The sequence below is a fragment of the Microtus pennsylvanicus genome, chromosome 13 (assembly GCF_037038515.1).
Source record: "Microtus pennsylvanicus isolate mMicPen1 chromosome 13, mMicPen1.hap1, whole genome shotgun sequence".
NCBI lineage: Eukaryota > Metazoa > Chordata > Mammalia > Rodentia > Cricetidae > Microtus > Microtus pennsylvanicus.
Genome location: NC_134591.1, coordinates 24215943 through 24232699, shown reverse-complemented (window position 1 = coordinate 24232699; position 16757 = coordinate 24215943). Strand labels below are relative to the sequence as shown.

At 43.2% G+C, this 16757-nt stretch overlaps 1 protein-coding gene across 5 annotated transcripts in view; it reads right to left on the bottom strand.

Moving 5' to 3' along the window:
* Adamtsl1 (ADAMTS like 1) overlaps positions 1 to 16757 on the bottom strand; it is a 376592-nt gene that overhangs the window by 76206 nt on the left and 283629 nt on the right. For all 5 annotated transcript variants that reach the window (XM_075945016.1, XM_075945018.1, XM_075945014.1 and 2 more), the window contains one exon: positions 5330 to 5457. In XM_075945016.1, coding sequence (XP_075801131.1) covers positions 5330 to 5457 — 128 coding nt within the window. The remainder of the gene's footprint in view (positions 1 to 5329; positions 5458 to 16757) is intronic.

The following is a 16757-nucleotide window of genomic DNA, read 5'->3' as shown; positions in this document are numbered from 1 at the left end:
GCCACGGACTTGTGTGCGTTAGTGGAGCGGCCTGGTATGTGGACCATACCTCAAGAAAACTATTAAAATGGAAAGAAACCCTCCTTTGTGGGGATAGTTACACAAAGGTAGATTTGCTGAACAAATATCTGAATTGTGCATGCATAGTGGATGGATTCTGTAATACATAAATATTTCAGAAAACTGAAAAACTTTGTGGTCATTCAGGGTCACACTGGCTACTACTTATCCTGAGCAAGTACGAGAAGGAATGGATTTTTTTTAACCCTTGAAATTCTGTTTATTTGGTGTGCTTTAATATAAATGCTGCAGGGTAGTGAGCATCAGGGAACATGATTCCAAACAAGTCCAAGCTTTCTTGATTCCATTACTATTCATCTTAGATATTTCTTTTTGCCCATGCCAGGACATCATGTTCCTCATGTTCTGGCTGTTATCACTTCTAATTAATCAACTGAACTTGACCCCTAAGGAAAACAGACAGCTAAGGTTTCTGCCATTTCTTTTGTATGTATGTATTGGTGTGGGAGGTCCTTCTGTATGTGTGTTGCTTTTATTGGTTAATAAATAGAAACTGCTTTGGGCCTATAGCAGGGCAGAATAGAGCTAGGCGGGGAAAAGAAAACTTAACTGAATTCTGGGAGAAAGAAGGCAGAGTCAGTGAGACGCCATGGAGCTGCCAGAGGGGAAAGACGCAAGCTGCCATCTGGAACTTGGTCAGTAGGCCATTATCATAAAATAATAGAAATGGGTTAACCAACGATATAAGAGCTAGCTAGCAATATGCTTAAGTGATTGGCCAAGCAGTGATTTAATTAATATAGTTTCTGTATGATTATTTCGGGGCTGAGCAGCCGGGAACAAACAAGCAAGCTACAACAGGGTGTGGCTATAGGTGGCTGTAGACTCTCCTGGAAACCATGGTGAAGACATGCTATCCCCCATCTGCCCACCCACCCATCCTTCTTGCACCCCACTGGGCAGATGAGGAATTGGGACAAGTGTGCTTGCAACCCTTGCCTGTACCTTATCTCTTTCCTTAAGTCTACTTGAAAACCAGGCATATTGGTTATATGCCTATCTTTATCTTTACGTTCTATAGAAGCACAGGTCTCTGGTGGGCTTTCTAGGCTTCGGCACTTGAGAACTTAAGCCCTTGGTGGCTTAGGATTCTAGTCTGTGCTAGGGCCCATTGACTCAGAGTACCACTGGAACACACTCAAACTCATCCAGCTTGCCTTTCGATCTGGACACTGTCGAAAAGCTTCTTTTATCAACCTTTGCTGCTGGTGACAAGCCCTCTTTGAGTCTAACTTGATGAAGAAAACTCTAGTTAACCACGGCGGGTTGAGAAATTTGAGGGTTGCCGATTTGAAATGACTTAACGTTATGAAAAGCTTACACGATTCCTGTTCTTTTTTTTTATTGCAGCTACTAAATCACGATGAGGAGGGGCAGAAAAAGAATTTCAAAAAAACCACCTTTTAGTTTTATCCTCCCAGCAGGGGCTCTCTGATCTCTTTATTCGACACAATGTGTCAGCTACTCAATGCATGAAAAGACAGGAAAACAGGCCAGGAAAGGAGAAGCGTTTTCTGTCTCCCTGTGCAACTAGAGATGAGCTCATCTGGGCTCTCTTTCCATGACAGATACCCCATCCCCTAGCCCGCATCTTCTCCTCATTTTCCACTGATGATGTCAAGGCAGCCTTACAGTATCTTTTTTGTGATCTTAGAAAATCAACGACAACCAGAAACACTTCCCCTTTGAGTATGACTTCAGCTGTGATCTCCACCTGGAGAGGCTCTCATCTGCATTGGTAAGTGGAGCTCGCCGAGCCAGAAGGAAGCAATTTACCAGGAAACTACTGCTTTTCTTCAAACTGCTGCGGCGCCATTCTGGTTAGGAAGGCTTCTGAGCAAATGGCTCAGTGCGTGGAATCCGACCGGCTAGGATGGTGTTCCAATCTCTTGCAACAATATGAGCAGGCATCAGAAACTCCCCTCTACATAGCTCTGCTCTACCTGTACATTCACTAGGAAGTTTTAAAAACGAGAGTGATTTGTGCCTCTCCTGGTGTTCTTATCCCATGTCCTTGTCTCAGCCCAGGTGCTTAAAAACTTTACAGTTGGCGAATCCAGCTTCCCTGATTGCCTCAGAGACACCGAGAGAAATGGTCTTCAGAAACGGTCTACAAAGCTGGTGAGCATGGTAGTCTCTCAGGGCTTCTCCCCACTCTAAAGATCAGTTGACGTTGGTTTGACACTACAAACAGTAATCTGTCTGACAAGCAGCCAGCACCTGAGATGCGCTGGGCACGATGAGTCTAAGCATTTTACGTGTGTTGGTCTATTCATCTCAGGATGTTTCTGGGAGGTACTGGTGATCTCATGAAGTCAGCAAGTTAAGAAACTGCGTGGGATCTTAAGCAGTGCCAAGTGTGACTCAGACCTACGCTCTGAGGCTCCCTGGATCTACACAGGGGGCACCCACAGGACCAAAGTCTGTGCTTATGAAATTATCAGGCCACCTACTTATCTTGAGCCTCAGTTTTCTCTCTCTTTGACCTAATTTACACCGAAGTCCAGGAAAGCACCGCAATTTCTCCATATATACAGCAGCACCTGGGGTTTACAAGAATCTGACTGTAAGTGAGCTAAGTCCACACCTGAAAGACATTGGTGTTGAAGACTCAGGCTAAAAACAGCATGGAAACAAAGCTGGCTGATGCTTTTCAACCTTAGGGCTGTTTTCACTTTAGAAGAACTAGAGAAAGAAAGCTAACATTTATTGTGTGAATCATATTGCCAACACTAGTCTAAGCTCTTCTTTCATTCATACACATACATACACACACACATATACATATATATCTACACACATACATACATAAACATACACACAGATTATAAGTTACAACACATCTCCCTTCCCTTTCCTCCCCACTCTCCTTCAGATTCATAGGCTCTGCTTTTATTGTTACTGCATACATATATGTCTATGTATACACACATACTCCTAAATAACCTCTTCAGTCCATATAGTGCTACTTGTATGTATGTGTTCAGGGCTGAGCTTTTGGTGTTAGATAAGTAAGTGGTGTGCTCTTCTCTGGGGAAGACCATCCCCCTTACTCCCAGGATCCCTCAGTTTAAGATCCTTTTCACACCTACAATCTTAATCTCACACCACCCATGGACAGTATTACTTTCACTGGTACCCAACACACTCAAGTTTTATACTTGTTTCAAGATCATGCAGGTAATAAGCAGCATAGCGGATAATCCAATTTAGGAGTGCTCCACACTCATTCCCACCTCCAAACTCAGGTTATGCTCAGCTCATATAACACGTATTGTGGAGCAGTGTCTTTGTTTTGGTTTGAGATGGGGTTTCTCTCTAGAACCTCTGATGGCTTGGAGCTTGCTAAATAGTACAGGCTGGCTGAGGACCCAGATCTTTCTGTCTTGGCCTCTCAGTGGTGGGTTACAGATGTGAGCCGCTTTGCTGGGTTTCAGCAGGATCCTATCCATTTCCCCATCTGAGACAGGCACATCTCCTGCCTTCTCTTATTTGTAAGCACCTAGAAACCCCAAACTTGAGTTTTCTTACCGAATGTTTCACAACATTGGCTGAGGTGTGGATGACAACCCCAGATAAAAGTGCACACACGATGGGAAGGCAACACCCCCATTTTCAACTTTGCTTCTAAAGGGGCTGCTTGAAGGGCTGATTTATCAGCTGACCTGGACAAACCCAGCAGTGGAAGGATGGGGACCTTAGTGTCTGTGGTCATATTTCATCACTTCCTCCCCTGGTATCTCTCTAGTCTCTCTGTCTCTATTCTCTGGCTTTGAAACTCTTGGCAGCTTCCAAAAGCTCGCCTTCAAAGAGCTAAGGAGGATCCCGATGTTACAACAGCCTTGTTTAACCCCGGACAAGTTTCCATTCATTGTATTAAATTCGGGCGAACAAGGGTATTCAGTTCCTGGCAGAGCTAAACTCTAATTCAGTATAAACAAGAGAGTTAATCCACCAATGACCAGCAGTTGGAAGCATGCTAGCAGTGCCCATGAAAGTGTGGGTTGGAGGGCAGACAGCAGAAGAGATTTTAAAAGATTGTTGCTGAGCGTCTGGGCTCTGAATAGAGAGAAGGAAAATTGAAACTGGAATGTATTAGGAAAAAGAAAATGCTCTCTCATATCTCAGGGCACCTTAGCCTGCCTTCTTCATTATCAGCTTTCATCTTCCCTGCAAAGCTGCTATAGGTCCTGTCCCGGATTCCGCCTTAGGTCAAGGGGGCAGAAAGACTCTGGCAAACCAGATCTGAAAGGGAGTAGCATGTGTGACTCGAGTACAGTGTGACAACATAATCCCCACATAGACGGATGAGGTCAGTGCGGGTGATGCCGGCTTTCCTAGCATCCACTGAATCATCGGATGGGAGTAGCAATCGAAAGGAATAAATACAAACACATGCGGCACATTGCTGCAAAGACCGTTAGCTCAGGTCTAAGGAAAAGGATCCTGTCTTTGTAGGATCAGCGGGCCAATGGAGGTAACGAATTGCTGTGCTTTAGGGGACTTCAGCCCCTTGTTCCTCCCATCAGCTAGGCAGAGATGTAACTTCAGGTTGCCTGGCCTCTAAGAAACAAGGTTTTGGTCCAGTCAGTATCTAAGATCTCTTATGGTTCCAAAGGCAAGGATTTGTCCCAGGTTGTAAAGTTTTATAAAAGTACATCGCTTCAACGCCACAGCCTTGGGAGGCATTGTAGTCTGAGGGTTGGTGATTTCAGTCACAATGCGCGGATATGGGAAAACCATTGGTAGGAATACATTTGAACAAAACTCCAGTTTGAATAAAGCTGACCCAGAGAGAAGTTGGGGAACACTCTGCTCTAAGCTATGACTACAGAATTGTAGTTGCCCACAGCCTTAAAGTCTCTCTTTTGATTTTTGGCAAGAGGTAGGACAAGGAGAAAAGACAGGATTTCCAAAGGGCACGCAATAATCGTAGCTCACACTTTACGGGTGCTCCCTATCGCTGTGTGCTTGCAGGCTCTGCTCTCTGCTCTGTTTCCATTTACAAAAAATCCTACCCACCCAAGCTCCAAGACCTCCTCATATGCATAAGATGTTTCAGTTTTCAGTTGCAATCCTTTATTCTCCCTCATGCTAAACTTCATTTCTATTATGATTATAGATTACAAACTCCCTGAGGGTGGGATCAAAGTCATATTTATCTATGCATCCTAGGCATTTGTGACATATTGTAGGCATTTAGTCATAAAGATTTCAGGGTAAAACTGGATAGGGGTTTTCAGGTTACCTGCTAATGTGACAGCAATGGAGACAGAGTCATATCCCAAGGCATTTGTGGCATTGCAAGTATAGAAGCCCACATCAGCTTCCACTGGTGCCAAGATCTGTAAGGAATCATCTGGCTGTAGAAGAATCCTGGAGCAACAGAAAAGAAATGTAGACCTGGTCAAGTCAGATGCTCTTTTTGGTATTCATTATAGGGAGGTATGTAGGGGTGTATCGAGACCTTTGTTCTAACAACTCAGAAAGATAAGAGAGGATATCCAGGAAACCAAGGATATCTTGTTGATTTGATTGGCATGTTAGCAATCTTAAATGGGGGTTTTGATTTTTTTTTTTCAGAGCTTACTGACTACCTGATCTAATGCTATTGGTTGGAACAGACAACACTTGTGCACCAAATACATACACCATGAGAGAGGATGCTAAACAAATGCCCAAAAAGATTTGGGGAAAGACTTACTAAGGAAAATGACAAGCTATATAGGAGGAGCATTTCCTGATTGGATGGTAGGAAGAACACAGGGTTTGGGGATATAAAAAGAGGCACCTGCTAAGGCATGACGGTAGAAGAGAAGCAGCTATGGGTCAGTAATTGACAAAATGATTGTTATTTCAAGGAAATTATATGTCTTCCAATTCTAGGCAGTAATATAAACATCTATTGTTTTCATCAACCCGTATACACAGGTGCAGCTCACAGGTCATATTGCCTCCATCTGTCACGGTATTACAGAGGACCTTCTACAGAGAAGATGCCCAGTATAGTGAAGCGACACTTGTCCTTCTAGGTCACGGACAGACAATTCTAGGACAGCCACATGGTACTTTAGGTATCTCTGTCTACCTAAAGAGAATTACAAGAGTCAAATTGTGGCCACCTATAATGAACTTCTAGTCTATCTAACGACAATTACTTCCTAGATTTGCACCATTTCTAAGAACTCCATGTTCTGCCATGGCTGAGGAAAGACTAATGATGGGGCCTTGAAACTGCTGGTTCCGTGACTCACGGAGGCTGGCGAAACCTAGAAGTGTAAGAAGATGTGGGAATCTAGAAGAGTTAGAGAGACAGGGTAGGGGGACAGATTGTTCATGTCAGAGAGGTATATGAAACATCTTTGGACCAGTTCTTTCCACATTCCTGGTTTCAAAACACCCAAAGACCTGACTACTATTTTCACATTTATCCCTAGGAACCAAGCAGGCACTGGGGGCTCACTTGTTCAAGAAAGAGGACTCTTAAAGCCTGATAGCTAACCGAATACCAGAAATCAGGCATTTTGCGCCAGCAACCTTTTCCAACTGGATATTCATTCACTTTATTTTCTTTACTGTGTCTCTGGCAGGGTCCCTCTAGACCCAATGGATCTGCCGCTCGGCACCACCTCTGGTCATCTCTCCGTATTGCTAAGGTGAATGGCCAGTCTTGTAGTGAAGGATTCTTTTCAGCTCCTCTGCTAGCTGTGGGCCTATTGTGTTGTTATTTTTACCTCCGTCAGAAGGAAGGCAGGGGTAAGACTGCATCCTTCAATCTAGCTACATAGGGCAGTTCTGTTTAACACGCAATGGAGAAGAAAGTAGAAAATATTAGCCAAAGGGAAGTTTTGTAGTGATTTCCACTTAATTTAGCACTATTCTGGACCATCACAAATATTCCTGGGGACAGGCATGCTTTGGGGGCCTCGACTAGGGCTGAACTGCATGGGGGCCGCCCGGGGAGCAGCAGGAGGCTATGATGCAACTTGTCCATGCATTTGCTCACACATTTGTTAATCTCTGGATATTTTTCCTCTAAGTGAGATGGTTGCATTGTGAGTTTACTTCAAAGAAGCTAATAAAAGAAAGATGGTTATGCAAGTTATCCCTGATAACAGCCTCACGGTGTCCTAAAGGAATCTCCTCGGACGCAGCCTAATGCAACAACGTTGCTAAGTCTCTTCAGGTGTGCAAGCTGTTTTAGATTTAAAAATGGGAAAAAATAGTAAAATTGACCATGATTTAAAATCTTATGATGTCCCAGGAATATGCACACTTCCACAAATTGCTTTATAAGAATAGCAAAAGCAGACGGCTCCAATTTAAGTAGAACGTAGCAGATCATATTCGGTTTCAGTGCACTGAGAAGGCAGGGGTTAAAGGGCACTAAATCCCCACATCCATTAGCCTGGTTGCCTCCCTACAAGCAGCAGCATTTTGCTTTTCCAGGATTCCTCAGTGTTTGGAGCAGGAGGCTAGAAGATAGTTCTTTTGAACCTTGGTGCTGCTAGGATCTAAGTACTGGTCATTGGCAAACCTTTTGACTTTCTACAATGCAGTCTATCCACTACTCAAACGTAGATGCAGCGTGTTTCCTGCTTCGCAGAGAAACTGCTATTCTAATGAACAATGCGCAGAACTTCTAAACCATTCTTTGGTGTTTCTGCTTCTAGTACCTCTAGTTAGTAATGCTTGATTCTTGTGATGGTGTGCGTGTGTGCGTGCATACATGGGTACATGTGTGTGTGTGTGTGTATGCGCGTGTGCATGTATGTTGGGTGTGAGGAAGTAGAATGGTCACATGACATTGGGTCATATGACATTGGCCGTTCTCTCTGAGTTTCTTGGATCTCCATATTCAGGTTCCTTTCCCATAGGACTATTATACTTACTTGTCTGATCTTATACAAAGGCACAGACCTCACCCATACTGAACTTCTGAGCTTGACCTGCCATCTCTTTGAGGTGAAGTTTACCTTTCATAACTACATCAACTGCTCTGTGGACTGACACAGCTGAATAAACCATAATACCTAATCCAAAACATAAGCCTACATCTGAAGTTGGGAAAGAATGCTGCTATAGACAGATGTGGTGAAAAGAGAGGCGGAGATCCATTATACTTGGCACAAAGTCACCTCTAAACTAGGAAAAAAATGAAGAGGAGAAGGAAGAAATAGTGATCATGAGATTGAACATTTGTTTATGCTTTTATCCCATAAATGGAATACAAGAAAAATAAGCTATAACATTTGCCTTCATCAAGGCTTTAAATGTCATCTTAAGAAAACAAGTCCACACAGACCTGCAGTGGTCACTGTATAAACTGTTTACATTCTTAAACCTTCAGGGCAAGGGTACACAGTTATTTGCAGGTAGAGACAGGATTTGGAACAGGCTTTCTCATTTGATTGAATACTCTCTCTCCCAACTCTGTAATATCTTCAGGATCCACTGTTTCATCTTGTTTTCTGGTTGGAATTAGAAAGCTGTCCATACATGGGTTTTAGGTACATTGGTCCATGTATAAATTTTTATCCTCCCTAACCATCTGTTAAGGCTAATATTTTTTAGGGCAAACAGGAAGTTTGATTTCTGTAGTTCTTATAATGTAGATATAGAATTGGTTAGTTGGGATTGGGAGGCTGTCACTGGAGGGGAGCAGGAGTTTTCGAGAGGTTTGGAGGGCTCTCTAGGAAGAAAGGGCTAATTATGGAGAATGGGGTTTGCTTTACTCTAGGGAAAGAACTGGGGAGAAAAATTCCTGAAGTGGGGTGTGGGGAATGCTGTTTTAGGCATCAACTCTATTAAGGTAACTTAATTTGTTAGTAGTTGATTTCTGCCAGCTTGTATTTAAGTTTCAGGTTGACAGGCCTGTTTGGAAAGTGTAGGCACAGGAACACGGAAACCAGAAAGAGTCCCCTGGGGCTGAGTTGGAAGCTGAGAAACCAGAAGATGAGGGGACATGGAGTGGGTATGATTTAAGCCTACAAAACAACAGAACTGTGGTCATGTCAGGTAAGGAGGACTCCCCTCCCCATCACATCTCGTTTCTCTAAAACGTATTGCTTCAGTTCTTTGACTATGCCTTTGGTCAGAAAGTGTGGACTTGGCTTTCTGAGACATCCACACAACACTTCTTCCCCATTCTTTCAGACATATTTCCTATTTTGAAACAACCCATTCTTTCAGACAAGATGACCACTCTGACTCTTTGGCATTAGCTTAGGGGGGTAGGGAGAAGAGAAATCCTTCCACATTCTGTCCACTCTCCCAAATTCTCCCCAATGAGTCCAAGTTCTCTTCTGTTATGGTACTGTAGTTCACAGAAATTCTTCCTTCACATGGGAATTCTTTCACAACCATTCTACAAGGCTTCTTTCCATTGCTAGGGTTTCATTTCTTCAGCTAGACTATAAACTATGAGCTCAAGGGTAAGGACTTATATTCACCAGAATGTTGCCATGTTGAATAAGTACATTCTTATTTAAGTGACCTTCAAAGCAAATGGGCTGAAGGTGATCAAAACCACAATGAACCACGGTGGGTAGTGGACTAGAACACAAATTCCGGAACTCTGTGCACTGGGTTCCAAGTCACCTCTATCTATCATGAATTAGTTCTGTGGCTTTGGACGAGTCATTTCTTTTAACTTCTCAATGACAGTCCCCTCGTCCATAAATGAGAGTTCCGGCACCTACCTAGGGTGTGATTCCATGTGCATTCATGCATCTGAAGCACATAGGAAAGGCTGGGAAGACGCTACGTGACAGCAGTGAAGTTACTCTTTTGTTACTGCTGCAGCTATCAGTGTAACTATTGGTCCTCCTTCATGCCCGGGGTCACGCATGATGGATGCTGTGCAGCAATTGGTTAACAAAGTTTAGTGTCTTCTATAGACCAGGTTTGCCTGCAACTTGTAGTCCTCCTGCCTCTGCCTTCCAGCTGATGAATGACAGGTTTGTGCCATTCTGTTTAGCATGGGGAGCTGAGTGAGATGAGCGAGTGGATGAGACACAAGGGGCTTTAAAACAATAGCATAAACTCAGCACAGAGAGGAGGGGGCATGGGGCTGGCTGTGGGAGAGACCAGCGGTTCAGAAGCAAAGAGGACGAAGGCCATGGGGCACACTGGGTTGGGCTGGCAGCAATGGCCTCAGTACTATTCTTTACTTTGGAACTTCTAAATCAGAAGGACAAGTTATTCCATAACCAATATGTGAACAATTTAAAGAAAAACAGCCAGAATTCTGCAATTTTAGAAAGGTATAAAACAACTGATCAAGAGAATGAGAACTGGCAAGCAGGGAATTTAGGGGCAAATAGGGCAAATTTAAGAGCATGCCTTAATAGAGAACTTAGAAATACTGTGTAGAATGAGGGATGGTTTTTTTCCTTATCTCGAGAGGAACATTTCTTTTTCTGCTTATAGATTATTGAGATTAACTTAAAGTGTACCACAAGGAGGAATGAGAACCAATGTTTATGACACAGGTGTTCATGCTTTGAATCATTTTATTCTTTCACCACGTTACTGGCTTTATATTATTTCTGAGAGGAGGCAAAAGTAATTTGTTCAGCTATAGTATGCTAGGATCAGGAATGGGGAATGACTTTTGACCCCTTTTGAACCCGACCAAATCCTATCATCTACTGAGGCCAGGTAGGAAGACACAAGGACTAACCTCATTTCTGGTAGGGGGTAATTTGCACTAATGTTGGTAGTTATTTAGGAAGATGTACGATACAACGATTCAAGTCTGAATTTTACGAAGTTTGAAGCAGATGAAGAGATCTCTCTAAGACGACCTCCTCTGTGATTTCTTTTGGGAAACCCCAAATCACAGTAGTCCAGAGGCTTGCAGCAGAGACTGAGTTTGTGCAGAAATCTGGGGAACTGACTGAGGTTTGTGAAGTTTCCCACTTAGCCGAAGCAACTTCTTAAACCTCTGATGTGCTTCATGCAATCACCAACTAGAAGGCATTTACTGCTGAAGCCTCCCCGTTGTGCAGATGGAAGCCCAGAAAGTATTTTTGGAATGGGAACGGCCACCTGACAGCACATTCTTAACCTTGTCCTTATGCTTCCTGCCAAGATTCTGGCTTCTTTCTCTTTAGACATTCATAGGGGTTTGAATTTGCTAATGTGGATAGCTTTATCTGCTTGCTGGGTAATTTGTTTCAAACTATAAGCTCTCCATGAAATGGTCTGAATTTTCTGACTGGTGGGTCGGGGTTGTCTTTAAACTCTAGTCAGCATATTTTTTGTAAATAAAGTCTCGTCGCAACACTGTATACCAGTGTGGATACTGTCGACAGCTGAGGGTGGAACTGAGTAGCTCACACAGCTCATGCCCCAAATGTATATTATTTGGCTCTTTGCAAGGAAAGCTGGCTGACTTTTCAACATGCACTTCCAATTTTGATGCGTCTCGGTGATTTCTTCATTTATCAAAACAATACCTGTGATTTACTAAGGATGGCTCTAACAAGAATAAACTAAATACAAGTGGGACCTGAAGACGCTCTCTCCCTAGCCTTTGAGGGAAGAACTGGAGCTGACTCTATGCTGCACTTCCTGCCAGTGTCCCCTGATGGGCTCTGCCTGCTCAATTTGTGAGCATCGTTCTGTAACCTCGGCATGCTCCCTAGGGGCTTTTCTTTTGCTGAAGAGTCAGTATTTATTGGGATGGTTCCTACTTCTCTGGCTTGCTATTCTTACACTTCAACTGGGAAAAACATTTGTCATCTCTATTTCCTTTAGTTTTGTAAAGGAAATAAGCCAAATCAAACTGAAACCGGTTCATTTTCTCCCCTCCGTCTTCGCCGCCTCCAGTTTTTATATTATCTACAAACTTGGAAAGTACACTTCATGGACTTATGATTTTTACATATAGCATTATTCACAATTATGGTTCTGAGATTGACCTTGGAGGAATTTTTCATCTGATTCTCTCTTTCATTCTGAGAAGTTTCCATCTGTGGACTCCCTGTGTTTCCCAAGATAAAGCTTTCCAAAAAGTCCTTAATCCATCTCCTGTCCAGCACTACTTTGGAATATTGTCCAACGTATTCTGGCCAGAGTACCACCGAGAGCCTACACATTGTTCTGTAAATGTAAAGAGATGGTGAAGTGCTCATCTCTAAATGGGCATCTATACTATACCCCTCACTCCAAAGCTCAGTGATCATCTCAACAGAGAGACTGGAAAGACAATGGCGGCAGGTCTAAGTGACAATGGTTATGAATACTGAAAAATGGCCATCCATCATGTATTGGGAACATCACAGACATTATGTTGGTTCTCTGTTGCTATGGTTTGGATAAGTGTCTTCCAAGGTCCATGTGCCATAAGTTGGTCACTATCCTTGGGCATAATTGGGAGGTAAAGGACTCCTTAAGGGGCAGAATCTGGTGTGAGAAATTAGGTCACAGAGATGTGCACTTGAAGGGCTACTAGGACTCAAGTCCTTCCTTTGTTTCCTGTCTTCCATGAGGTGACCAACTCTTTCTGCTATGTGCTCCTACACAGGCCCAAAGCAACAGCGACAAGGGACAACTATGGGGATTTCTAAGACTATGAGCCAAAGCAAACCTTGCTGTGTTTAAGTTGTCCATCTCAGGTATTGGCCACACTGATTAAAGGCTAAGCTGTCTATATCCTTGATGCTCGGAAAGATAAAACGTCATAATAGTGTCTGCTTTTATTGATATCATTTTAATTTAACTAGCAAGAAAAACCAAGGTTTTAAAAGGTTAAGGCTGATATAGTAAGTGACAAAACTGTAATTTGTGTCCAAGTTGCTCTGATTCCAGCCTGACTGTCATTACTACCTCCTGTAAACAGATTTGAAAGGAATGGAGAATAAGGTGGGCACACTGAAAAGAAAGGAATGGGGACAGACTTGGAGATAAGAAGGAAGGCATTCCCCAGCACTCCCTTTCTCTAAATTACTGTACGGGTAGAATATCACCTGTGTGCTGTCTCCCGTCCCTAAGGAAAAAATAAGACTTTCTTCTAAGTAGCGGGCTTCCTCATGGTTACCTACAGTTCTCTTGGAAAATTCTACAACTCCAGGGGCAGCCATGCTTACATATTTTAAGGCCTTTATTGGCCTTTATGGAACTACAAGCAGTGTGTGCTACTGGCTCACTTTGGGTAGAAAAATGTTAAACAGAGCAAAAATGTCCCTGAATCTATGGCTTGATCAGTAAAATTTAGGTATTTCTGAATGCAAAGAGCAAACTTTATCTGAATTTGGTTAGTCCCTTTCTAGTGCCAATTTAGAGAATGTGGCTACTCCTTTCTGTAAGGAAGTCAGTGTGGTCTTTACAAGTACTGCTTCTACAGCCACTTTCAAACTGCGGAATACTGAGCTGTTTACATAGATTATATAAAATCTTGCTATCAGACTAGGATAAGGGCCATATGCTAGCTAGAGGTGTGAAGGGTGTGTATGATAGACCCTACCCAGCTACGAACTGCAAGTGACCATGACCTGAATTTCAACTCAAAATGTGATGATTCAAGAGGGATGCTTGAAAAACAAATAATTTAGCTTCTTCTCACTGCTGATCTTGGTCTGTGAAGGCCTGCGCACAGCTCTGCTCTGTAGGCATACAAAGGTAGCACTGGGATGTAACTATTGTAACGCTTACTGAGTGCCAAGTGTGTGCCTAGCTGTGCATGTTAGTAGCTGGCTTCATATCGGTGAAGGCAAAGCTACATACAGAAGAAGATACACCTAAGACAGATGGACACATGTGAAATATAAAAGTCGTATAAATCGGAAGCTGGCTGGCTGGGATACTGAGTGATAATTTACATCAGCTTTAGCTAGCTCCGATGACTTCCTTAAAAACAGTAACAAGCCAATGCGTTTAACCAAACCGAAAAAATTCTGTAAAGAAAAATGTAAGTCAGAAAAAGACTCAGACTCCTTTGGCTTCAAAATCAATTTCTGCTCCATATTGTGGGGTTCTGAGCAAGCTTGTGGGACATCTCTCTACTGCAATTCTGACATTTGTGAAGTTAGCACAAATGAATTCCTGAACCCAAGGGAAGAGCTCTCAATATCAGCTGTTATGATCATGAGCATGACGACTCCTCCATGGGTCTGGAGGTGATGGAGGATAGGAGGTGGGAATGTGTCTGTGCCCCATTTTTATTTGATTATATGAATGCTTTCATCAGTGCCCTGTGCCACAGAGTCTTGGGACTTTCTGAAATGTCTTGAGGAGAGAACAGGTGAGCACCGTGGCACACTTCTGTTTAGGATAGTGGTTCTCAACCCATAGGGGCCACATATCAGATATCCTGCACGTCAGATCTATGCATAAGGATTCATAACACAGCAAAGTCACAGTTATGAAGTAGCAATGAAATAATTTTAGGGTTGGAGTCACCACACCACGAGGAACTGTATTAAAGGGCCGCAGCATTAAAAAGGTTGAGGACCACTGGTTTAGGAGTAGGCGTCACTTTTCAACTCTGCCTATCCTGAACAAAAGCCACACAGACCGTGGCCTCCCAGTGATTAGGAAGCTCCGTCTACACAGCAGCATCCACTAGAGATTCCCCCGCTCATTCATTTCACCTTCGTGTATACAATATGCTCTCAGAAATCTGGAGGAAATGAGACATGTTTTCAAACATCTACCTGTCAGAAGGTAAGTTAGAAAAGCTCTGGTGCACCATGGTAGGGGGTTATGAAAGACTTCAGACTGGGGCACATGGGGGGGGCCTGCATGGGGTCATCTGACCCAGACTTTGGTGCAAGGCTTCTTCTGAGGAAGAAGAGGAAGTAGCCAGACGCAGTGGAAGAAAGGTCCCACGCAAACGCAAATTTATAAGCTGAAAGCAACTGGGTGTTGCTTTCAGGCACAGTTCAGTGCCATGAGCTGGGATCTAGTGAGAGATGAGGCCAGAGGGATGGGCAGATGTTAGAGATAGAAAGTGCCGTGTGTTGTGCAATGGTATTTGGAGTTTATCCTCGAGTGATGACAAGCCGCTCCTACTTCGTTACAATTCCCATGGCACTAAATAGTAAACGCGAATCTGTCAAATTGGTAATTAGATTGTGTCGCTTATTTTCTTGCCTACTATTTCCCTAACTGTTCTCCTGATCCTTAGAAACTAAAGCTTCCCTGGGGACTCTGCTTAGTCCTATAACCTCATTCCTCCCCACACTGCACCCAAATGAGTTTCTTCTGGTGTTCTGTAGCACAACCGGGTCATCTCCCACTTCGAGTTTTTGTATAACTTTCCCTTTGTCCGGAAGGCCTCTTTGTCTGGGCAGCATATTCTGAGCACTGGTCATCATTTGGATTTTGGCCTATAGACATCACCTTAGAGTGTATGTCCAGAGTGGTCACCCGGGACTTCTCTATCACATACTTAATTTTGTACCTAAATACACATTACCATCACTTCTTGTTTAATTTTCTGTATCTTGCTTCCCTTCTCTCTTCTCCCAGTCTCGTTCTAGCTATTATCTAGTATCTCCTCGGTGTCACCTGCCACCGGAGCACTAGAATTAGAGCAGCAAAGAAAGACTTTGTGCCATCAAAGAGAGACAATTAACAAGCAAACAATATGACAATCAATCCGAAAATCCTGTAGGTCAAACGCCAGAATTAAAGGGCTCAAGAACAGCTGGGAAGGAGGGGGTCCTGTGTTATATGGGTCAGAAAAGTTCCCTCTGAGAGTTGTTATTGTCCCTCTGCTATGAGTTATTGTACCCCTGACCTGTGTTATTATCCCTTTGGTACATGTTATCGTCCCCCTGATATATGTTATCGTCCCCCTGATATATGTTATCGTCCCCCTGATATATGTTATCGTCCCCGATATATGTTATTGTCCCCTGATATATGTTATTGTTCCCCTGATCTGTGTTATCATCCCTCTGATATATGTTATCATCCCCTGATATATGTTATCGTCCCCTGATATATGTTATCGTCCCCTGATATATGTTATTGTCCCCCTGATATATGTTATCGTCCCCTGATATATGTTATCGTCCCCTGATATATGTTATCGTCCCCTGATATATGTTATCGTCCCCTGATATATGTTATCGTCCCCCTGATATATGTTATCGTCCCCTGATATATGTTATCGTCCCCTGATATATGTTATCGTCCCCTGATATATGTTATCGTCCCCTGATATATGTTATCGTCCCCTGATATATGTTATCGTCCCCCTGATATATGTTATCGTCCCCCGATATATGTTATCGTCCCCCTGATATATGTTATCGTCCCCTGATATATGTTATCGTCCCCCTGATATATGTTATCGTCCCCTGATATATGTTATCGTCCCCCTGATATATGTTATCGTCCCCCTGATATATGTTATCGTCCCCTGATATATGTTATCGTCCCCTGATATATGTTATCGTCCCCCTGATATATGTTATCGTCCCCCTGATATATGTTATCGTCCCCCTGATATATGTTATCATCCCCTGATATATGTTATCGTCCCCCTGATCTGTGTTATTGTCCCCGTGACCTGTGTTATTGTCCCCTGACCTGTGTTATTGTCCCCTGACCTGTGTTATTGTCCCCTGACCTGTGTTATTGTCCTCTGACCTGTGTTATTGTCCCCATGACCTGTGTTATTGTCCCCTGACCTGTGTTATTGTCCCCTGACCTGTGTTATT